The 26,701-nt window shown below is 30.8% G+C and overlaps 1 protein-coding gene across 1 annotated transcript in view; it reads left to right on the plus strand.

The window, feature by feature from the left end:
- The window catches only part of LOC148277692 (uncharacterized), an 87,238-nt gene that overhangs the window by 46,458 nt on the left and 14,079 nt on the right, over positions 1 to 26,701 (plus strand). Inside the window, exon 4 of the mRNA XM_088232516.1 lies at positions 11,127 to 11,228. Coding sequence (XP_088088642.1) covers positions 11,127 to 11,228 — 102 coding nt within the window. The remainder of the gene's footprint in view (positions 1 to 11,126; positions 11,229 to 26,701) is intronic.

Consider the following 26,701-nt stretch of genomic DNA (forward strand, 5'->3'; position numbering starts at 1 on the left):
ACTGTATTATACTCCCAGGAATTAAAAAAAAAAAACTCATTCTGGACTTTACATAAAAAGAAAACATTTTGATGACAAAACGTACTTAATAAATCGGGTTGTGGTCCTGTGGCTAGTGTCTCGGAATCACGGACCGAAGGTCTGTGGTTCGAATCCCACTCTAACCCAACTTGATCCTATTTTCTAATAGTGAGTTATTTACAACTCGTTGAAAATGGCCCTCAAAATTAAATATTTGGGTAAATCATAAGAACGCAAAAATTTATTTTTCTAAAAAAAAATATGTATAAATTAATTGAAAACACATTTAAAACACTAAACACATTATTTTTTATTATTTATAGAAACTGTATTAAAAACTATCACTACCAAAAAGATTCAAACATTTTTTTGTAATTGCTATACTTTAACATATTACAACAGAGATGAAGAACATTTTAAATTGCAAAATGGATGTCTAGGCATCTACAGGGCTTGTGAACTGTCATTGGCTGGTTTAAGTGGCCATTTTACACACTGTGTAACATTCACCATACTGCCCATATTTGAACATCTATATTACTTCAATTATTTCATCTGTTAATGTTTGTGAAATTAAAGAGCTTTTTTTTAAAAAATTTTTTTTTGCACCACAACAGGCCAGGAGGCCTAATTACAGTGGTGAATTACATCACAGAGCACCCAGGCTTGAGAAAAATCACATTTAATTTTTGTGTTCTCACCGGGAATCGAACGAACCCGGAACCTTCCGTGCGTGAGTCAAGCGTCTTGACCACTACACCACGGAGGCCGCTAGGCAACGCCTGAAATTATCGAAATACTTCTTCATGGACCAGGTGGATTTATCAACAATATTTTGAGTTTGTCCATATTTTTGTAGACAAGCACTGGATTCAACTCCCTGGGGAGCTGTTAACATTAAAATATTACCACAGAGATGAAGAACATTTTAAAACTTAAAATATTGTTAATAATTGGTATACTTTGAGATTTACTACTGGACGCGACGCAACGTTTTGTTTTTTTGTTTATGGGGCAGTTTATTGAATTGAGAGCGGCCAATATTTTCCATAGACTTTTTGCCGAACTTTACTGAGCGTTCTTTTTTGTATTTTTATAACTTATTACTGTATTTAATAAATGCGTTCTTTAAATGGGTGTTTTAATCAATAAATAATAAATTAAGTATTATATATTGGTTTTTGGTAATTAAGAATTAAAGCCCCATTTTTTGTTCGCATATTTCACAGTAAGAAGTATACCCTTCTCCAAGTTATTTTAGATGGAAAGATAGAGGGTAGGCGGAGTATGGGACGGAAAAGTGCATCATGGCTCAGAAATCTTAGACAGTGGATCGCGATTAATTCAGAATAATGGTCGCCAACCTTAGGTAGGAGTGGCGACAGAAGAAGAAGACATGGGTATAAGTATTCTAGGTTAATAATAAAACCATAGTAAGAAGTCAGTTAGAATATAGGTCCTCAGTTTGGTCTCATCATTATGTTACCCATATAAACAGTGTGGAGAAGGTCCAACACGAGTTTTTAAGATTCATGAATTTTAAATCAAACATTCCAATTGAAGAGCTTAACTATAAATGTTTAATGAAGCAGTTTAAATTAATATGTATTAGTGCTAGAAGGAAAATTTCAGATAATAAATAATGTATTTGACAGTCCCGAACTTTTTAAATTGTGTGAATTTTTATTTTATTATTTTTTTTATTTTATTTATTTGGATAACCAACAGCTATAATTATATCATATTTATATAACAAAACAAATAACAAATAAGCCAATTACAGGTTTTCACAAGTAGCATCACAGTAAGTTAAAAAAGATTCTCGAACATAAAATGAATAGTAATTAAATGTAAATTTAAAAGAAAAGAAAAAAATACTACGAGTTATTTTGAAAGCAAACGCCGCACGTTATTAAGATTATTTTCAAATAAATCTATGTTAAATGATTTATTTAGTACATTAAAATTATTAAAAGTTCGCCATAAATATGAATTTTGCCTATAATTAGATGAAACAAGAGGTATGTGAAGAAGAGGGTTATTTCTTAAAACTTTGGAAGGAACATTGATAGAAAGTTTGCAAAGTAGTTCAGGACAGTCAATTGAACCAGAGGCAATTTTAAGTAAATAAATTATATCCGCTATTTCACGACGTTTTTGCAAAGGCAGTAGGTGATGTTTTTTACATATATGAATATACTGGTCAGATTTAAACTCAAGTTTCAACCGGAAACACATGAACTTTACGATTTTTTTTTGAATATTTTCAATGCGTGATATCTGCACATTGTACATAGGATTCCATATTTGTGATGCATATTCTAAGTTGCTTCGCACTAATGTACAGTAAAGGATTTTAAGGATTTTTATGATAGACAGCGTGGAACGAGACAAAACACTACTTTTTTTGTTGATTTGTGCATAATTCAAACTATGCTAAATATTCACCTATTCCAAATCTTCACATGTAAGTAAACAAACATGAAAACTTAAATTTATTTCATTTATCTTTTTAAAAAGTAAAATCATTACTTTTTAATAACTTCTTTTCTAAATTGTAAAAACGTACTAAGTTTTATAAGTGTTATACTTATTTTACTGTTTTTACTGTGATGCATCGCCTCTGTTACTTAAATACTTTTTATATTAACTCTTTATTTATTACAATATTTGAGTTTGTCCAAATGTTTGTAGACAAAAGACTGGATTTCACCCCCTCGGGAGTCGTTAAGATTAACAAATTACAACAGGGATGGAGAATACCTTAAAGAAGGGAATATGGAAGTCTAGGTATTTACGGGGCTTATGACCTGTCAATGGCTGGTTTAAGTGGCCACTTTACACACTGTGTAACATTTACCATTTTGCTTATGTTTGAACATCCATATTTATTCAATTCTTCAATTTGAAGTCTTTTGTCTACAAACATTTGGACAAACTCAAATATTGCAATAAAACTAACTGGTCCAAAAAGAAGTTTAAAAAATTGGAAAATTGTTTTCAGCCGTTGCCCATTATGTGAAATAATTCAGTCAAATGAATCTCTTCACAAAAATAAAGGTTTCAGCTCTTTAAATTCACTAAAATCAACAAATTACAGCCTGATGTGATGCAAAAAAGAAAATGATAAAATTCAGTTAAACGCACAATAATCATGGACTTTGCAACAATTGAATACATTTCGATAGTCAGATGGCAGACAGGACTATCTGTTATTTTCAAAAATGTTCAGGAGAGCTGAAATACAACTCAATTTCAAGACTTCAATCCTTAAACTAAAATATTTTATTGTTGTTTTTCAATAATGAATTACCATTCTAAATTATATTGGTTTTTTTATTTTGATTCTATGTGTATTAACTGAAATATTGATTGAAACTTTTGAAAATTAAAAAACAGAAAAAATACAGATGGTCCCTTCTGCCATCTGACTACCGATTTAAAATACGATTCTGTGTCAAAAAAGTAAGATAAACGATTTTGGTTTGGACATTTTGACAAACAAGGATAAATTATTTATCTTTGAACATTGTTTCTCAATTTTTTGTAGTGCAAACGGCATTTAACAAACGTTTCTTTCATTTTTCAGCTAAAACGTCACAATTTACAAAAAGTCACAAATTATAAAGTTATATTTATCCCTTGTAAAAGCAAACAAAAAAATGTTTCCACGTCAAATTAGTCACGTTTTCAGCCGAAAATATTGCGTGAAAAATGACATGAAATTCAACCATACACGTTGTGATCAAAATTAAAATTCATAAAGCGTATGTTTTAATACAGTCAGAATTCTAGCAGCTTATCTCTCAATTTGACCTTAGACTCAGGGATTCTATTATGTATTCAAGTCTGATCCTCGATTAGGTCTATTTTCCAACACTCTGTATGCTAAATATAAGCTGTTGTATATGTACATGACTAGAAACGAGTTAATGCTAATTTGGTTGTACATAGGAAATAAGTTCCCAGCAGAATTATTCAGATAGCACCTGCTACCCCTAGTTAGACCCTCCGCAATACTGATAAAGTAGTGATTTGTTTATTAAAAGACTGATTTGATTCATTTGCATTCAGCGGGATAACTTTTTAAAAATATCTAGCTTCCATTGGATTATTCTAGAAGAGTTTGTTTCACAATTATTATTTATTTATTTGGGATCGTAGCGCCATTTTTGTGTAAATACAACTGACGAGTACGAAAGATTGAAAATCTAGCCCCCATTTACACTGTATAAAGAAAATGAGTAAAAAGTGTTTGTTACTTATTTTTTTATTATTTATTTATTTAAAGAAAGCAAAATCCATTGTTACAGAAAAAAAATACAAAATTTACAAATAAACCATAATTATATTCGAACTATAGTTCTCCATATATAAGTAAATACAATGCAAAAAAAAGAAAAAAAAACGTACCCGTGAAATGCCACTCCATATAATTCCATTTGTATGAAATAAAATATAACAATAATTATGAAAAATAACAAATGAAAAGATTTATTTTTTTGTTGACTGCTTGCAACGGAGTAACCCCAGATAGGCCTTTCTTACTTTCTTATTTCAAACAAGAAAAAAGAGAATGAACGTATACCAAAAAATAAAACTTTTAAATCCTTTTGAAGTATGTACAGATTAAATCATAATTATTATTTGCCATTAAGGTTTTAGAATTTTCTTTTTGGTTATTTAGAGTAAGGAAATATATATCGATTTCAGAAAAAATAAAAATCAAAAGGAATAAATCGCTAAGCCTCTTCTATATTCCCTTTTGTAAAATATTGTTCATGTCTGTTGTAACAGCTCCCTAGGGGGTTTAATCCAGTTCTTGTCTACAAAAATTTGGACAAACTCAAAACATTGTTTCTCTTATAATAAGTTAATCTTTATAACTCCCTAGGGGTAAAATCTAGTACTTTGTCTACAAACATTTGGACGTTACTAAGTTCGACATTAGTAAGAATTTCCAATCTTCTCGGACTCTCCCCTGCAAATCCAAGATTTTTAATTAATTCTCTTTAAAATTAATCTTGGATTTCATAAATAATTACATAATAAAATTATTAATGACTATCAGAATAATTCTTGAAGAAATAGGCAAATATCAAGGTAAAAATATTTCAAAATCTAATTGAATTTTTATGATAATGATGATTGGTCACGTAGGTGTGATGATTAAACGATAAAAAAAAAACAAATAAAAAAAAACAAGTTTATTAATATAACGCATATTGTGTATTTCATTTCCATTTTCTTTGTTCTGAATCCATCGTATAAATAAAAGATCAAATAAAAAAAAACAATCCAAGTACCTCGTAAAATATAAAACCTTTAGAACGTGCCGTATGAAAACAGACATTACAGATTTATATTTCATGTCGAATTTCCACTTTTCTCATTCTCAAAAGAAATAAGTTTATTCTTAGTTTCGTATTGTGTGGGTCCTTTAACTTTTGTCTAAAAAAATACCACGTGTGCGAGTTTTTGTTTTATATTACGTCTTGAAGAATGGTTTTCGCTTTCAAAAGCTTGGTTTTATTTCAGTCTACGAAACATCTAGTGACTCGTTCGTTTTTACCTGCACGTCTTATTTTTGTATTAGTTTTTAAAATAAGTTGTGTCCGCTTTTTTTCCATAATTCGAAATGTGCACCAAGAGTAAAAGAAAATGACAAAAGTTATACGTCACTCGATAGAAAATTTCAGCTCAAACATTTCATTTTTAGAGCCATTTTCAACCAGTTGCAAATAATTTACTGTTTAGAAATGGGATTTTCTTAGTTTTTCCCTGATCACTGTTTTACGCAGTTTCCATCAAGTCATGGTAAATTTAATGAAAAATTATTAATTGTTCAATATTGTTGATTCTGTTTCGTGCTGCTGCGGATATCCTAATCAATCTTCTAAGCACATCATGTGGTCTTGTCTCTTTCTTTCTCTCTATGATTACTAAATGGAGCTGCTCACTACTATCCATGGCCCTGTTATAGATGTTTTAATCAATCCTTTTTTAAATTATTCTTGGATTTCATAAATAATTACATCATAAAATTATTAACTACTTACAGAACAGTTCTCGAAAAAATAAGTAAATACTAAGTTAAAACTATTTCAAAATCTAATTGAATTTTAATGATAATAATGATTGGTCACGTAGGTGTGTTGATCAAACGACAAAAAAAAACATATTTAAAAACGATATACAGATCTGGAGACTTTCAAAAATAATTTTAACGCTTTTGAACAATTTTGTAATCACTTCGGTGAAACGATAATGTCCAATCAATTTGATCCCAGTCAGTAAAAAAATAACTCCCCTATTTTCTACTATCCAATAAAAAGCACATCTGGATTACCTTCCTTCAACACAAAGATGCTAAATTTACCAAATTACATAGAGCTCTTTCGGACTCTTTTTTTTTGGCAACGAGTAATTTTTCTGTGTATTTGGGCACCGCCAAGGAGACTTTTATTCTCAGATGCATTGTGCAGTATGTACTGGGAAAGCTATTAGAAAATGAGTATCAAGTTGTGATAGAATGGAGTTTGAGCCTCGAACCTTTGATCCGTGACTCCGCAATGCCGCAAAGCCACGGAACCACAACCCGGTTCAATGTTCATTCAAATTACAAAATATTTTTTTATGGGCTTACACTTCTTATAGGAACCTTTATTTTGTATAGCAATGGTGTATAATCCGGACTTACACCTACTTATAATAATAGTTTAATATATGTACCTTTGTTATAATACTCTTGTATCTCAAAATGTTTGCATAAGGAGAATTAGCTTACTTTGTGCAGAATTAGAAAGCATATTATATTCAAGAATAAATCCAAATATGCCTTTCAACAATGTGCTGGAATTTACATAATTTATATAAGCGAAATAATCTTATTTTTAAATGCCATACAGCTTCTCACAATATTTAATGTAAACACTTCCATTGTTATATTATTAAGTAAATTAAAATTTAAATTCCTTTTAATTTTATTCTCGTATTTTCATAGCGGATTTATTTAGCGATTTTTAACGTCAATTTTCTTAAAATGAATCTGTCTATCAAATAAATAATATCACATAAAACGAATTTAATCGGTACTTTACACGTTTTTAGTGATACTTTTTATTGCAAATTTTTGAGATATTTTACATACTCTTACCCAAATATACGTAATACTTTTACGCATTTTTGAGATACATACTCTTACCCGGATACAAGTAATACTTTTTCTCGTTTTTCAGATATGTAAATATTCTAATTCGGATATAAGTAATACTATTGCGCATTTTAAAGATACTTTACATGCTCTTACCCGGATAAAAGTAATACTTTTATGTGTTTTTGAGATACCTGATATAACACAGGTTTTAGTGATACTTTTAAGCGTTTTTGAGCTACCTACTATTACAGCGTTTTTTAGATAACTTTTACATGGTTTTTACTGATGCTTTAACACGTTATTGAGATACATACTCATACCCGGATAAAAGTAATACTTATACGCGATTTGAGATACACACTCTCACCCGGATATTAGTTATAATTTTACGCCCTTTTCTGATACCTGCTCTTACACGGGAATAAGTGATACTTTTAAGCATTTTTAAAATAGCTAATTTACACGATTCATAAAGATTATTTGACGCCCTTTTGAGTTACTAAATCTTACACGGTTCTCGATGATATTTTTAAAAAAATGAGATACCTAGTCTTAAGCTAGGGTTTCCTAGGACAGCGGTGCCCGTATCTTAACGGCCGTAGTGAACGGTGATGCGGTGGATAGCCGTCGTAACGTCGACTAGAGAGTGGTTTTCTAGGGAAACGGTGTTCAATGGTGTTGATAACACCGTTTTCGTAGGAAACCACTCTCTAGTCACCGTTAAGCTAGGGTTTCCTAGGACAGCGGTGCCCGTATTTTAACGGCCGTAGTGAACGGTGATGCGGTGGACAGCCGTCGTAGTGGTGACTAGAGAGTGGTTTTATTTTTTAACGGTGTTATCAACACCATTTTTATAGGAAACCACTCTCTAGTCACCGTTACGACGGCTGTCAACCGCATTAATGTTCACTACGGCCGTTAAAATACGGGGACCGCTGTCCTAGGAAACCCGAGCTTTACGACGGTTATCCACCGCATCACCGTTCACTACGGCCGTTAAAATACGGGCACCGCTGTCCTAGGAAACCCTAGCTTTACACGGTAACAAATTATTCTTTACCAAATTTTGATCGAAGTTTTTACCCATTTTTAAGGATTTTTTACACGTTTTATGAAATAAACACAAATAAACAACTACACTTATTCTTCGTAAAAAAACAGACAGAAAAAAACACGTCTTAGGGTGCTTGTCCACCGGAGCGTAGCGAGGTGGCGGAGCGGTGGGCGAGGTAAAAACCCACCAATAGAAGTGCATAAAATCTCCGCTCCTCAGATTTTATAGAATTCTATTGGTGGATTATTACCTCGCTCTGCTCCAGTGGACAGGCATTCTTCGTGCCTGTAAATATATGTTCTGAACTAACGTTGCATAGTCAGTCTGACGTGCAGTTGACTTTTTTGCTCAACATTGGTAAAGCATCTGCAATAGAGTGACAGAAAAATTATGTACAAATATATGTTCATCAAATTTCTCTGTCACCGAATTTCCGCTTAACAGTACACTTTTTAAACAAAACGCAATATGCAAAGAAAAATCTTCAAATTTTAAAAACTGTATTACCAACAGTTTAAAACATTTCATATGTATTTAATTTCATTTATTAAACTTGTTCATTATTTAAATTATGAACATATTTACAATGTTACGTTACGTTGTCATTCTCACAATGTAAATATAGATCTTCACGTAAGAATAATTTAAGAACATGTTAAAACATACTGGCAAAAAACCGTTCTCATGCTCACAATGTAACTATAAATCGTCACGTAAGAATAATTTAATGACTCACATGTTGATACATACTGACAAGGAACCGTTCTCATGTTCACAATGTCGTTATACATGTACACAAAGTGCCGTATTATAAAACCACGATTTAAAACATACTGACGGGAAACTGTTTTCATGTTTACAATGTAGTTATGAATATACACCAAACACCGATTTAAAATATCATTCGTTTAAAAATACTGGCGAAACGCGATTTTCTTTCTTACAGTGTGGATACCATAGAATTAAGAATAATCCAGAAGGAGTGTAGAATCATATTTGAATACATCGGACTGTGTTCAATAATTCCCCCACTTAGGAACACTTTCGCCGGGCGCATACTGCCAGGCGCTATTGCCAGATCGCGAAGAATATAAACATAACACAAATGTAAGGTAAAAAAAAACAACTTGTTAATTTTTCTAAAATTTAATTGTGCACTCGGAAACATTGATTGACACACAACTGAGTGTTTTTGAGATATCAGTATCTTTGATGGTATGCTTGCGTAAAACTCTTTTGATTTTTTTTCGGCTTATTTCCTGAACGGATTTATATTTTATTAAATAAAATAATTTGGCCAGAAGTGTCGTTAGCGGCGATCGGCTCACGCTGTTAAGGAAGTTGATGTTCAGGAACACTGCAGGTACCCAATTTCTTCTATAGGCGACGGATGATAAAGAACGGCGATGGATGATGATAAGTTTGCGGCGTTGTGCGAGTTAAAGCGAAATTAAAACCTTAACGGCGAAATAGCGGACAATACTTTTTACAATTTAAAAGACGTAATTCTTTGGTAAAAGCTGTATGAGTCTTTAAGTAGGAAAAAAACTGTATATACTAAAAAATTATGCATTTGAATGTGATATTTCCATAAAATAATGTGGGTTTTGATATAAAACCGAAATTTAAAAAACCCATCAAAGTTTATATTTTTTTAAGAGGCTATTTAAAAAGGGATCACGATATAAAAATCTTATAAAATGTATACTGTAGCTAAAAAAAACTATGTCAAAATGGTCGTCCGGAGGACCAAATCTATTTTTATGTCTACATAACATTTATGAGGGTGATATTTGATGTCTCGGTTAGTGGCAGTAAAAAAAAATTCGCATAGATTTGGTATAAAATTTGATTCGATTACATTTTTGACCCTGACCACAGAACGATTTTATTGACCGATAAACCAGAATGGTACGAACCATACTAAGAAAAGCTAACTGAAAATATTCGGAACAGGAGTTAGGCTGTGGTCCCGTGGCTGAGATCAGAGGTTCTAGGTTCGAACCCCACGCTACCCAAACTCAACTGGATTTTATCTAAGGAAAGAGACTATTGCAGGAAACTGCTGCGAGATATTGCATAGATTTATATACTATTAAGCGTGTTGTCCAGATGCCCTTTAACATAAACGTATGTTTATGTAATAATATATCATTTTGATTTTTTTGCCGTTATTTAATTATGTACGTGTTCCACTTTCAATTTTGTTGTAGCCTAACTCAACACAGGGTACTTGGCCACATTGAGTTAGGAATACGTTATTATTGTATTTTTTTTTAGTATGTATGTATTTGAATGAATAAATAAATAAAATTAAATTAATAAATACGTCCCGTTTTCTAATAATGGATTATTTCCAACTCATTGAAAAATTTAACATTTTATATCTTATATCAGCTTTTATTATATTCATGATTTAACAAAACTTATCAAAGAAACCCTCATAATGAATAAGTCCAGTTATGAGTAAAATTAGATTTACATTTATATTTTTCCTACACGCGGTAAAAATTAGAGCATTTAATTGTTGGGTGAATTTTCTCGTTAACGTACGAAAAAAATAACGGTTTTGATAAAAATTAACAACTTAGAACTACTTCACAAGTTCTCCTGAATTAAACTCACTAATCGGCAGAACTCACTGACTAGAACTTGTGATGTCACTGACGGAGTAATTTTTCACAAAACTTTAAAACATCGGGGCGCAGTTAATACGATACATTTGTCTTCTTTTAAATGGCTCAGTTTGATAGCCTATTAACAAAAAAACACTGAACTCCTCATTGCAAAGACATTATATTTATGCAGGTACTTTTCAAAAAATCTGATTCTGTGCAGACATTTATAAGTGGAACATTCAATTTGTATAATATTTGTCAATTTTCTATTTTTCAGAGTGGGACGAGAGTGTCCAGGGTCCCCCTGCTGAAGTAGAAGTTAGCGTCCGAACTTTACCAGGAGACCAGAACTCCACAGCTGAGTATCCCATGCTCGAAGGTCAGTTGAAACCTTCCCAAAGTTATAGCATTTTTCTTGTCGAGCACTTCAGTCAAAATGAAGAGAATGTATTACGGACTTTGGAAATTTAATTGGAACTTTTTTAGAAATTTCTTTTTTTATTAATGTACTTAAGAAAAAAAAATGGATACAGTTAAGAACGGATCATGCTCATCATGAAGATAAATATTTTTTTTTAAAAGGCTGGTCCACCAAATACAACAATAAATGATTTTTTTTATTATTTCACTGTCTCCCCAACTGTTTGATTCCAGGAAATAGTTTTTTTGAAGTTTTTTTTATGTCCACTTCAAAAATAGTTTGTTATATCAACAACGTGCAAATTAAACTTAATTACGTAATATCTTGGCAACTGCTATGAATATTACTCCCCCGATCTTTTTTATAATCTTCAAGTAAATCTTAAAACATAAGAAATTACGTAATTAGGTACTTCATAATTTTAAATAAAATATTTTCTCCATTAGGATCTCCGAAAGTGGCAAAATATCGAATTGATAGTGGATGGGAGATGATTCCACAGTCGAGCCGCATGGACACTATATGAGTTAGAGAAGAAAGAGAAATTGTGGATGGATATTAAGAGAGCGCCTTGAGAATAAGAACGAAGAGGTAAACTATGAACTGATAAGCGTTGAAATTTTTCACGCAGGTATATAGGAGCGTTAGGACTATGAAGTACATTGAACAGAAATAAGAGGGAGTGATAGTCTCTCTGCTATCTAATTTTGAGCCATTTCAGTTGCCTACGATAATCAAAAATAATTTAGTATTTACCAAGAAAATAAGATCTAAAGACCACCAGGAGAGGACAAAAAAAAAGGACAAAAAAATATGCGTTCTACTCGGTCTTCTGGGTACGTATTCTGATGTTAAAATTTATCTTCAATTTTATTTACAAAGTAAAATTAAGTTTTCTGTTTAAAAAATAGAATATGTTTACAGTTTTTTTCTAAACATCTTCAATTTCCGGTTCCCGACGGAGATATTTTGAATTTCTTAGTTTATACCGTCTGAGTATTATAATGAAGAATTCCGGGGGGCGAAGCACCCACCTGAACTTTCTCATCCACTGACCAGATGAGCCAAGTAAAGCATGAGACCATTAAAACCGTTTACCAAAGCAAATCCTTTCCATCCCATATGACCTATGCACCACACAAATCCTTAAATAAAACACGATTTCGTTATTCAAAATTCGTTTATTATAATATTTTTATTTATTTATTTATTTAACTTTTTGTACATAATGTTATTTGTACATTGGCAGGCTTATTGCCAAATGGCAATTTCTTCCAATCAACCAATAAAATAAAAGTTTTATTTTTATAATTCAAGTTACAGAACATATTCAATAGAAAAAAAAAGATTAAAAAGTTAAAAATATATAAAAATAGAAATAAACGTAATATTCTTAAAATATAAACTCCGACTGAGACAAAAAACATGGTAACGATATATCATAATTGTAAATCTATAATACGTCCTCTACTGAGATAATACATGGTAGGAACAATATATAAAAATGTATATAAATAAATATTTACTAATGAGATAATACAATGTGGGAACAATATATAGAACTCATCAAATTTATTGCTTTATGAATATCAGAAGTACAAAAATGTATACAGATAAAAAGGACCCTGTCAAATTCAAGTAGGCCATTAGTATTTGGACACAAGGGTAGTCTTCAATGATTGAGAATAATTTTATTATTAGATACTCACCGGGTTTCTCCTTTTTTGTATTTTTCAGACCTCGTCCTACCGGCTTTCCAGAACCATAATATAACAGAGCAGAAACACGCGCTGTTTCGCGTGGCATAAATAAACAGGGTTGCGCGCGCAAAAAAAGTGACGAAGTACCTGTCTAGATTTATTCGTCACAGTATGTACCAATGAATATAGCCATTCATAATCGCGGCCCTGGTCAGCTGTTGCCAGGATCTGACCCCAGGACATTTGAAAAGAGACAGGAATTGCCCTTTTGACCAAGTCGGCTCATCCGCATCCCTTTGAATACCTTCCACGGGATCAATATCCTTAGATGCATCCCTTTACAACTAATAATTTATTAATATAATTAATTGCCTTTTAAGGTGACCAAAGTTCCTGATTAAACGATTTTGTTTACTTATTTATTCACTATTTAATTACACTTATTAAAAAAATATACCGCAAACCTGATACATGCTTTTATAATATAAAGTTATACGTTTAGGATATCAACGTGTAAAGCTACTCATTATCCAATTCTTACTCTAAATAATAAGCTTCAGAAGTTTACTTGACTTAAGTCCAAACATATTAACGTTATCCTGGGTTAGGAAGTTTGTATTGTGTATTTAAACAATTAAACTGTTGAGGAAGTAATTTAGGAATATAAGGAAGATTAATTCAAGGATATTGAGAAAGATGAGTCAGAAAATTAAGATTTATGATAAAATTAGTTTTTTGGTATGTGTAGGTATATTTAATTATTCATTTTTATTTATTTATCTCACGGTTTTCAAACGCACAGAAGTTCTTTGTTTAAGGTCCCAACTAGCTAGAAAGGTTATGTGTTTAGGCAGGACCTTCTTTTTAAGACGTTTTTTTATTTTTATTGAATGATGTTTGAAAAATTCTAATAAAATTAAAAATATCAAAAAACAAAAAATAAAAAATAAATATAATTTAGAAGGAATACATAGAAAATATACCATTAATAATTAGAAAATGAAACATTAATGTTAATTAGAAAATATACCGACAGTAATAAAAATTGAAGCATAAATATAAGTTAATAAATAGGCAATCAATAATTAAAAGCTGAAACATTAATATAAATTGACTTTTTGCTGGAAACTGCTGCGAAATATTGCATAGATTTATATACTATTAAGCGTGTTGTCCAGGCGCCCTTTAAAGTATATGTATGTTTCAGTGGCGAGCGGTGAGTTTTTAAATTGGTAAGCTATGAAAATTCTGATAAAATGTCCATAGCAGTAGTATGGCATATAAAAAACAAGTCTATTTTATATTTAATAAAAAATTCCTAACAAATGGCTCCAGCGGCTAATAGTTTCAGTAAAAATATTTTGTAATGTAGCACAAACATTTGATTTAAAAAATACAATTTAAAAAAAACATCATTGCAAAAAAAATTGGAACCCCTATGGACTCGAACCCCCCGCCTACGTCATTAGAAAGCATCGACCCATCCGCGAAGCTATTACGCGTTTTTGGCTGAGTGTCGAAAAAGTAATTAATAAACTGGATAATTCATTAGCGCACCAGAGCATTTTTGGTTAAGTCAGACTATTATAACTTGTTTTGAAATAAAACACTATTTCTTAATAAATGATAATAATTAAATAATTTAAAAGTATTCCTTACCGACTACGATAGTTCACCAAACAAAACATAAATTACATTTTAAGAATCATTGTTTCATCGACTTTTATATCACATTATTATTCACAAAACGACATAAGTTACATATTATAATTCTTCATATATATTTATTCTTAACACTATACACTAGTAACGTTTTTATCGTAACTCTAACTTAATTTTAAAAGTTTAAACGGATACTGAACAATAACCTACAATATTCAACTGTCATCGTATGCACAAAAACGAATTACAATTAAAAAACAATTAGCGAATCTTTGTTTTTTAAAACCCACTAAAGAATTAACACTATATTATGGATTCAAATACCAATTCGTTTCGAATAAAATATCAAAATATTTATTTATTTTAAAGCAAATTTACTTTTAAACCACCGAAACATAAGTATGATCAATTACTTACTTATTATTGTAAATGTATTCGTTATCTCTTTCTCACACATAACGAGAGCGTATATTGTCACCTCCCTTAGACTGTCGTAAGTCAAATTGATGTATTTTAAAGAATACTAGCCCTTATGACAAAGTATTAAAAGACTCAATTGCATTTATGAAAGCTGCAAGATTTTACTGTAATCGCAAGTGTAATTTTTCGAACGAGATTCTAACGTTTTAGGTTAAAGAAGTGAGCAGAGTAATCTCGTGTAATCCAGTAGTAATAATTTTGGCCAATAGAGGCGCAACTGGTCGCCGTATGGAATAAAGGAATATATAAATTGACTTACCCAAGAAAAGTAATATATTTTTTTGGTGATGTGTTTTTTCCTAATAATACTACAGTATTATAAAACATTACTTACGATGTCAAAAAAATATGGTAAGCTGCATGCTACCGATTATAACGAGCATTCGCCCCTGGTATGTTTATGTTATAATATTTAAATATTTTTGCCATTATTTAATTATGTCCGTGCTTCCACTTTCCATTATGCTGTATCCCAACTCAATGCAGGGCCCTTGGCCTCATTGAGTTTGGGATACGTTATTATTGTATTTTTTGTAATGTAAATGTTATGTATCTGTATGAATAAATAAAAAATATAAAAAATCTGAAAACTATCTATAATAATGTATAAATCTAAATTAGAAAATATACCATTTGTAGTTAGAAAAGATACATAAATAAAAATATCAATAAGAAAGTTTAAACATATATAAAATACAAAAAAAATTAAATACATGTAAATAAAAAAAGAAGGAGATATTTGACAATTAAAACCAACGCAATTTTAAGTAAATACATTATTTTAGTAAAATACAGCAAAACACAAGGGGCCTTCAGTGGTGTAGTGGTTAAGACGCTTGGCTAACACACGGAAGGTTCCGGGTTCGATTCCCGGTCTGAACACAAAAATCAAAATGTGATTTTTCTCAGGCATGGGTATTTTGTGCTGTAATTGGGCCTCCTGGCATGTTGTGGTGCATAAAAAACAGATTTTTAAATATTTGTAAAAATACAGACATTTCATAGATATTAGCTCTAGTGCTCTATCACAGGTGTTTATCACGTCCAACCAACCCTTGTCTGATGAGATTTTTTTATCGCGTCGGTAATAACCGAAAAGTGCGGCCATTGTGATTGATCTGCTGGTAGCTCATACAGTATATTATTTTGGGCGTTTGGCTGTTATGCATGAAGTTCCTGGTTTGATTAATAATGATTTTTCCTCTATAATACAATATCGTTTTCTTGGTTCGACATCTGAAGACTAATTATTAATGAGTCTTGCTTCTATGTAACATAATATAACGCTCTCATTATTTTCTCTCTTTTTTTGCTGTATTGGAGCATCATTTATTTTTTGGCTCTTGCGAGTATTAATTATCTCTTCTTTATTCCGTTCTCAAAAAAATGTTCTGCATCTCCGTTGTAACATGTTAATATTAGGTGTTAACATAAAGTAAATCCGTTTTTTCAAAATTTAAAATATAGTGCCAAACGAAAAACGAAAAAGCGTCACTCAAAAGAAAAATTATTGCTCAATTAGAAATTGCATTTGTATTAACATTGTATATCTCATTTTTTTAGTATGAATTAAAGGTGTAAATTTCACGAATTATTGTACAACAAATTAATCAATGATTCATAGCATCTTTATTGTACACTGCGCAAATATCGTAAGCAACTTTGGTGGCTTTATTCCCTCGATTGAACGCGAACAGAAAGAGGTAACGAAAATGCATACATTCGTTCACTTTACATTCCATTTTGAAGGCTAATAACCAAATAAAATAATAAATGTAACCCAAACGTAATAAATCAAACACAATATCTCGTAGAGCAAAAAAAATTCAAATGACGTAACTTTTACCATTATGTTTACTTTCTGGTGGTAATTTATAAATTTGGTGAGAACCCGCTCGACTTATATTAACAACTAATGCAAATATTCACATATAGAATCGTTACAGATAGAAATAGTAAAATTGTCTATGAAATTGTCTTATACCATTGCTTGTTTATGTTCATTAGTCTAGCCAAAACCCCTGGGTGTGTTTTGATAATATAGGGGAGAACGACCACAATAAAATTTCGATCAGAAGAATTATACCTGTTCGATGTTTATTAATTAAAAGTTTAATGGGAACATTAGAAAACAAAACAAATAAAAAAATAGTGGTATATTAAAAAATAATAATTTTCAACAATATTTTGAGTTTGTCCAATTTTTTGTTGACAAGGACTGGATTCAACTCCCTGGGAAGCTTTTTATATTCACATATTACAACAGAGATGAAGATTATTTAAGATAAGGTAATATAGAAGTCTAGGCATCTACAGGGCTTATGACCTGTCAATGGCTGGTTTAAGTGACTTCTATATTACCTTCTCTTATATTTTCTTCATCTCTGTTGTAACATGTTAATATAAACAGCTCCCCGGGGAGTTGAATCCAGTCCTTGTCTACAAAAATTCAGACAAACTCAAAATATTGTTGATAAATCCATCTGGTCCACGAAGAAGTATAGAAATTGAAAAAATAACTTTTTCAGGCGTTGCCTAGTATGTAGGTGAAATAATTCAATTAGATGAATCTGACCCGCATAAAAAAAGGTTTCAGCTCTTTAACTTCACAAACATCAACAGATGAAAGAATTAAAGGAATATAGATGTTCAAATATGGGCAGAATGGTGAATGTTACATAGTGTGTAAAGTGGCCACTTAAACCAGCCATTAACAGGTCATAAGCCCTGTAGATGCCTAGACTTCTATATTACCTTATCTTAAATGTTCTTCATCTCTATTGTAATATGTAAATAAAATTTATATTTGAAGCGCTAACTTTGTGGTTTTTCATTATAATAAAATAAATATTAAACAAATCAGTTTTTACCTTCTTTTTTTTTCTACAGACCAGTTTCAAAAATACGCAAGCTTCTTCATTATTGACTCAACAAAAGTCTTTTCCGGTATTCCTTACTCATATTTTGAAAATAATTATTACTATTTTGGACATTATGTTAATTACTTCAAATAATATTTCTATTGCTAAATTTTTAACTTTCTGCATCGTAATTTATTGATGTAAAGACTTTAAGCTTCCTAAACATGCGTCAACCGCATGTCACGTTTTAGTAAAATGTCAAAATTAGACACTTAAACAAAATGGTCAATTACATTGCACCTACTTTGAATTTAGTTTGAGACAATAATTTACACATTTTTTTTTTTACCTTGATTTCATTCTTTATTCACGCGGCGGTGCGTGGCTCGTTGTCTATTGACAGATCAAATGAGTGTAAAAAAAAATTCAACGTAAAACCAGGGTTACAAAATTTAAAAAACTTTAATTGAAGGTAACATTTGAATGAGAATGTATGGGAAAAAAATGAGACTTAAGTATTTCGATGTAAAAGGCGGGAAAATATAAAATAGAGGAACGTAAAAACGAAGCTTTACTATTTTTTTTGTTTTTTATTACTTTTTAAAATTTCTGTATATTTTTATATTTAGATTTTAAGCCAGAGCGTTCTTAACAATTTTATTAACTATTTTACACTGATCGCTAAGGTGGTTGATAGGATTCCTCGTTTGGAAAAAAAACAGATAATTTTTGAAAATCATTGTTCAATAAGTCCACTCATTTTCACTACACATTATCACATACATACAATACTCACACACCCATACACACATAACACACATCCTCACATAACTTATACAAAAACAGGGTGTTCTTAAAACCCTGTCACATTCGAATCCACGATGATCAGTATGGGCAAGAAGACATATTGGCATAATAAAAAAAATATTTAGTGTAAAGAAAATTTGTAAAAATAAATTTTTAAAATAACAAATGGTTGCTAACTTCTGCAAGAGAGAAGCGAGGGGGGTGCGGCCGCGCAGTTAACGGTGTGTCAGACTCCTCCCTCCCCCCTCCTCGTTTCTCCCCGGCAGGAGTTAGCAACCATTTGTTTTTTTATTTTTTATGTTTTTATTCGTTCTAAAAATTTATTTTAATGTGCCAATATGTCTTCTTGCTCATAATGATCATCGTAGTTTCGGATATGACAGGGTGTTAAAAACACCCTGTATACTCACCCTCACCAACATGTACAATAATAACACTGATACACTCACACAACTACACAAGCACTTAGCTTAAATATTATTTTGTTTTAATAAAAGTTATCCTCATAATGTAATTGAGACACATTTTTTTATTATATATTTCTACCGACATATTTATACCATTGTTTAAATTCTATAATGTGTTTTGTTTAAATGAGAAAAATAAAAATAAAATGATATGTACTCATAAAACCATTTTAGTTCGTTTGAATTGTTTTAATATATGATATTTTAAAATCGTTTTTCTGGTAAATGGACTTAATTTGATGTAACAGAGAAGGAAAACAATTCTGAGAAGGGAATATGAAGGCCTAGCCATTCCAGAGCTTATGAACTGTCATTGACTAATTTAAGTGACCGCTTTACACACTGTGTAACATTTACCATTTTGCCTATGTTTAAACATCCACGTTTCCTTAACTCTATAACCTTTAACGTGCGGGTAAGATTTATACGGCTGAACCGTTTTACCTACTTGGCAACGCCTAAAAATAATTTTGCAATTTTTATGCCATGTCACTTAGTCTTTGCATACACACCTCGCTTCCTCTACATTCATACATCTTCCCATGCGTGCACGCAGATTATTCCTACAATTGACATGTCCATCTTCAAATATTTGTTGGATTTGATCGTGACATATCTTTCTCGGTCTTCTTAATTTTCTGCATCTATCAACGTTCGCATTGTAGATCTTTTTTAACCACTTATTTATTATTTTTTTTGCTGACCAGTTTCAAAGCTTTACAAGCTTTTTTATCAAGGTGTACTTAATCAATAAATTCTATCCTTATTTATACACATTTCAAATTTACACTTCATCAAAACGCGAATATGGTATGAACTTATAAAATTTCCTACAAACGTCAATCAATTATAACTATATCATTCAAATCAATAATTTGATACTGATAAACACAAATCCATTGCCAAGCTGTTTTGTCTTATGATTCTATAAAAGCTCTTTCCAAACAGCTCTTGCTTTACTTTTTTTTGTTGACTTAAAGCCTGAATATCAAGGGGTGCTTTGTTATGGAAACAGTTTTAGGGAAAAGTATAGCTATTCTTCGGTAGTGAGCACAGATAGTTTTTCTTTGTTTCTTGTATTAATACTATAGATATCTTTATTTATTGTGTCGTCAATAAAATTTTAATGCATAGACATTAAATTTTTATAAATATATAAACACGTGACTGTCAATACTATATCTTTAAACCTATATTATATTACATTTATCAAACATATTAACAAGATTTTAAATGAGGCGCTAAGTATGTTGGGATTTATTTGTAGGGTTACTAATAAATTTGAAAGTATCGCACCAATCAAGTCACTTTATTGCTCCCTGGTTAGAAGTCGTTTAGAATATATTTCTCCAGTCTGGTCGCTGGTCGCCCCATTATCGTGTACATTCTGATTTACTCGAGCGCGTCCAGAAGAAATTTCTAAAATATATTAATTTTAAACTTCATATTCCAGCTGCTTAATTTAATTATAATCAATTGTTGTCTTCAGCAAATCTTTTAAGGCTTTCTAATAGAAGAATCCTAACTGACCTAATATTACTTTTTAGGGTGATCAATTCATTAATTGACTGCCCAGATTTGCTGGAGTTGGTGTGTTTCCGTGTACCTGGTCGACATACCCGCCACAGATCTCCTTTTTGTTTTGCAAGTTCTAGAACCAACTATCACATGCACTCGCCTATCCCTAGGCTCCATAGATATAGCAATCAGTATGAGGACAAGGCTGATATATTTGGTTCTGGACTTGATAGTTATAAAACGAGTCTGATTTCTTTTTTTCTCTCGCAATATTATTCTTAAACTTTTCTTTATATTTAAAAATGTTTTTCCTTTTTTTGTTTTTTCATATTTATGTATTTATTTAGTTAATATTTTTGATTGCTTATGGGTTCTTATTACCTACTTGTTACTATTGTTATAGTTATGCAATTTTATAATTTTTTGTTATGATTTTATTTATGTTTTTTTTTTTTTTTTCATATTTATGTTCAATATTTGTTAAAGGCAATTTATGCCGTTTATGTAAAATAAATAAATAAATATCTAAGTCAACCAACCAATGACAGGTCATAAGTCCTGAAAATGATTTAATATTATCATATTCTCACAAATTCTTTCCCTCATGGTTGCAAAAAAATCAATAACAACGTTCTAACAACCATACCTGTCGGGTCATAAAAAAGGGTGATGATTATTAAATTTGAAATGGAAGATAATTTTCTAAAATTAACCTCTGATTCCTTTGAGCGAAGAAGTGTATCTGACAGCCTCTTGAAATGTCTGAAATTCTCAAGTTCTGTCATTCCGTCCACGATCTAGTTTAATAGAGATAGTTACCGAGGTAAGTATTTGCTATTAGTTCATTTCACTCTGAACCGTGACCACATTATAAAGGATGATAAAGCCCCTCGGGTGGAACGTGGAACTGCGCTGTGTGAAGCCTACAACCCTTAACTAACCGTCGAGAAACTAAATATCTGACTGAAATGCTACCAACTCTATGTTTCTGATATATTTAGATAATATGATATTTAACCAAAACCTAGCCTTACCTAATCTTACCATCTGAAGTAAATATAAACCTTGTGTAGTAGTGAAAATCTTATATATATTATTCCTTTTTATTATTTTTATTAATTATTCATATTTTGAAATAGAGCAATTTCTTAATCTGTCTTCATTGGAGAGACGAAGAATTGAGATGGACCTTATATGCATTTTCAAAATACTTAATGCTTTAAGTGATGTCCCATCTCTGTAGCAATCAATTTCTTTTCATGTTCCCAACCGTGTCACCAGTAGTCAAAATCTGCTATTTATAAAATCTTCTAAGAGCAACTTTGGTTTTTATGCCCCAATGTCCAGAATGTGTAGATTAGTCAATTCATCACACGACTTAGAATTCTTTGGGATAGACCTTCCGGGTTTTAGTAGATTTCTTCGTGACTAAACAGTGTGGGATGAAGTTGGATTGGCATGGTTTAGCTCGAAGTCTTAGGTCTTTCTTTTTTATGAAAATATTATATTCAATTATTGTTTTGCCTTGTTTTTCTTTGCTAAATAATTTTATGTTCTTTTTGTTCAGTTTCTTGTATGTATGTTTCTTCATGTAACTGTTGTAATTGGCTTAGGCTGTATATATAATAAATAAATATATATATAAAAATATGAAAAAATTACACACCCAACTAAGCTGGCTCAGTATCAGGCAAAGTGGAATATTTTACATTTAATCCTTACTTCACAATATTTTTAATAATCCCACTTCGCCAGTTTATCTGGGAAAGCTCTTCCAACCTTTATCACAACATGTGCTACCTCTTCGTTTTAGTAACGGAAAAACCTTTAAAAGCTTAAAATATGCCAGATTTAAAAAAAAGTGAACAATAGGGAAAAAGGGATATAATTTTTTTTGTTTAATAGTAACAAAAATAATTGATATTGCAGTGATAATTCTTCTTCTAAATTAATATTTTATGTGGACCATTTAGCCATGCTGTAAAACAAAATAAAACGTATTTTACTCGTAGTATTTTACAAAAAAAATCTCGGTAACACATTTAAAAAAAAAAATTATAAATTTAGTTTTAAAATATAATTAAACCTGTGTAATAAAAACCCTAGTAGAGAGTAATGTTTTACTTTTTTTTGCATGGCATATAAAAATGTTAGTCTTTAAACAAATTGTACCTATTAACGTTATAAAACTTTAGTATTTAACCACTCACCGACTTTTTATATCTACCGATTTCGTCAAAACACTCACTTCACCAACATGCAAATACATTTATACTTTTACCGTCACCGTAGTAAACATATATTAAGGCATGCTTCTTTTCTTTTTTAAAATTGTTTTTAACTATTCTTATTCTATTTTTATAAGGCAATATGGAAGTCTTGACATTCACAGGGCTTATGACCTGTCATTGGCTGGTTTAAGTGGCCACTTTACACACTGTGTAATAAAGTAGTTACTAGACTTCCAAATTCCCTTCTTAAAAATGTGTTCCGTCTCTGTCATTGTTAGAAAATGTAAATCAAGTCGGAGTCGAGTAGGGTTTGAACCTCGGACATCTGATCTGTGAGTCTGCAACACAGGTCACAAGACCACTACCCGATCTTAAAATTAAAATTGAAATGGATTTTTTTTTAAAGAAACAGAAGCGATATCGGAAGTTAAACTCTGTTTTAACAAAATAAAATCCAGGTAGGTTCGTAACTAAATTAAAGGTTAATAAAGTAAGTAGGAAAAATTAATAATATGTTTCTACAAAAACATGTTTTATCGAAAAATTTACCTTTCGCTTGTATTCGGAAACATTACCTGTTCACAAACGATAAATCCCTTGAGGGCAGACAAGCTTAGTGCTTGTAACTTGGTAACTAAGATTTTTCATACTCTGACCATTCGTAAATTTTTAACGGAACAGTGTTTTTATAGTAAAAAAGTAGCGTTCTTACTGATATGAGGGCACAAGTCTTAACTCGATATTTGCATTATGAGGACACATGTCTTAACTCGATAAGACTATATTCTTTGTACTAGTACAACAAATCGTCCTTATAAATTAATATAATGTCATAAAATTTCAAACGCTCCTTAAAAAAAATCTAGAAATTGAAAATTGAAATAAATTCATGTCAGTGGAAAATCCACAATTCATACCTTTTTGTTTTATTTCAAATACACATGTTTAAATAATACAAAATAAATTTTCCACTTTTTGTTTAAATAACAATTGCTATTCATTTAAGCTTATATATTTACTTTTTTTTAAGTAAATTTTGCTGTTGTGTTACTTGTTCATTTTTTATTTAAATGTTTTTAAAAAATAATAAATACATTTATCAAAAGGCGAGCTCTGCAAATTAATTGAATCTTACAAATTTATCTTCTTCTGTATATTTTAAAAATAAAGAGATTAATTCACTGTTTTTCTTTGGATAAAAAAATATACCGTTTTAACAAATTAAAACTACTGTAGAAAAAAATATTTTATGTTTTTAACCGTTATTCAAATACCGACCTTCTGCTTTTTTTTTCATAATTGTATTTTTCTAATTGTGTGTTTTTTTGTTGGTGTTTATTTTAACTTTGTACAACTTTTCTTTGTTTTGTTTTTTCATTTGATTAATTATTTTTTATCTGTACATCTGTTTTTTTTGTAAATTAATTTATTAATTTAAGGCTCATTTTCAACGAGTTTAAATTTTGCTGATGCTGTCTTTGTCGAAAATAGTTAACCATTACAAACAGACCTACATCCAGCAGAATTTTTGAGTTATGTATGCGACCACCAATCACCTGGAAGAAGTGAACACCCAAATGAACCCTCTTCCATAATAACTGGTAGTCCAGCATCCCCATTAAAAAGTCGGTTGGGAAGAGCCAAGGATAATGTCCACACTCCTTATGGTATAGATAGCGCAGAAATTTATTCTGCACTCTCTCCACCATCAAAGAGTATCAACCACTGTAAGAAATTGGATATCAAGTTGGGTTTGAACCTCGGACTTTTGATCCGTTAGTCTACTACAACACTAACCATGGACCATAACCCGAATCAAAATAATTTTTTTTAACATTATACGAAAATTTTACATGGTATGTTATCTTTTTCGTGTTCACTGCTGATATTATTTTTTTGTAATTTAATTGTGTAAAAGATTATGTAAACTGTAAATAAATTAATAACATAATCATCACAAGAAAAATAAACCAAAAAAAATTCTCCAAAAAGTACAAAGACGATACAATTATAGTTGCAGTTTTTAAAAAATATTTAATGTTTATTATTTCTTCATTTTTTCGCTGTGTTTCGAATGTTCATTTTTTAAAGTAGGTTATTACAATTATGGTAAAATTGTTGTCCTGTTAGAAAAATTAATTATCTTATTTAACTGTAAAAATTGTCAGTTCAAATAAATGAAATACTTAAATTTACTTTTTTTAACCGCGTCCCGTTTTCATAAGGAATTGTAGTCACCCTAGTTCAAAAGGAACAAAGCTTGTCTTGTTCCTACTACTTTAGGGTAAATTACACAACCACTTTTGTAGTGGTTCTTGTGTCGCAATCAAGCTAATTACCAATTACATCCTTGGTTAAGCTGTTTCTGGAACTTTCCCACAAGATTCGAAAATGTAGAACGCGAAATTAGAGTGTAATATCTCGTCTTGTATTATTTATACCTTTAATTCCTAGAAATTTCTAAAAGACCGTCATCATCATCATCACTATGTCCTTATCCGCAACCAGTGGCACATAAGACACTGCATTGATAAACCAAACATCGTCGGGTTTCTGAAACAAGTTAGTTATTTTACTACTTATAAGATATTGCACATTTATAGTTAAAAGCTTATTCCAAATTAAAAATTCAAAGAAAACCCCAAGTTTAATACTAAATATTTTTTTTATATTTAAAATATGACATACTTCTACTAACCAACTTGTGCCGGAAACCCTGGGATGTCATTTCTCACATAAAGATAAGGTGATCAGTCTTACGGTTCAGATGCCAGTCTAATAAAACTTTTTTGTGAATTAACCTTTTATTTTATTTTCAAACACAAGTATAATATGTTTGACCCAGTTAATTATTTATTTTTATTTTTTATTTATTTATATAAACGCTCAAGGGGCATTTTAATGGACACATTTATACATAGAAAATTATTATAAGAAAATTAGAAAGACTCAATGGTTTATAGTAGACTTTGTGAGAGTGGAAGCGGGAGAGAGGTGTTTATAATTGAATTTGATTCAGTGATCGTTTGAAAAAAGATAACTTGTTATCAAATAAATCAAAACTGGTATGTTTGTTGGCAGACCTAAGAATTATGGGTACAGGGGAATGAAAACCATAGTAAGTTCTATGGTTATCGGTATGAAAGAGTTAGTTTTGTCTCAGGTTTCTAGTTGGGATATTTAATTTTCTTAAGCTTAGTAATTCAGGCGCATCAAAGAGTAAGTTGAGAATTTTTAATAGGACTATAAGGTCAGATTTATTTCAACGGTCTTGAAGAGAAGATATATTCAAAATAGTTTCTAACTTATTTTACGTATATAGGTCTCTGGATAAGCCCAACTTCCAGCCTATCTTTCTTAAAACTCGATGTTGAACTGATTCAATATTCTTGATGTGAACATCATAATATGGAGATCAGATAACAGAGAAATACTCTAGGTGCAGGCGAACTAGGGAACAGAAGAGAGTTTTAAGGGTATTGATATTTTTGAAGTCAGCTGTGCTTTAGTTAATAAACCCAAGAAGTTTAAAGGATTTATTGATAACATGTTCAATATGAATTGTTGAAGAAAGTTTAGTGTCAAGTATAATACCCAAATCTCGTATACTAGACACAGATGATAATATTTCATCGTTCAGTGAGTAGTCGTATATATCGTATCATTTAGACAAAAAATCTCATAACCTTGCACTTACTTAAGTTG

Source organism: Micrasema longulum, unplaced genomic scaffold, assembly GCF_059751315.1.
Source record: "Micrasema longulum isolate JH-2025_06_02 unplaced genomic scaffold, ASM5975131v1 h1tg000993l, whole genome shotgun sequence".
In the NCBI taxonomy this organism is placed as follows: Eukaryota; Metazoa; Arthropoda; class Insecta; order Trichoptera; family Brachycentridae; genus Micrasema; species Micrasema longulum.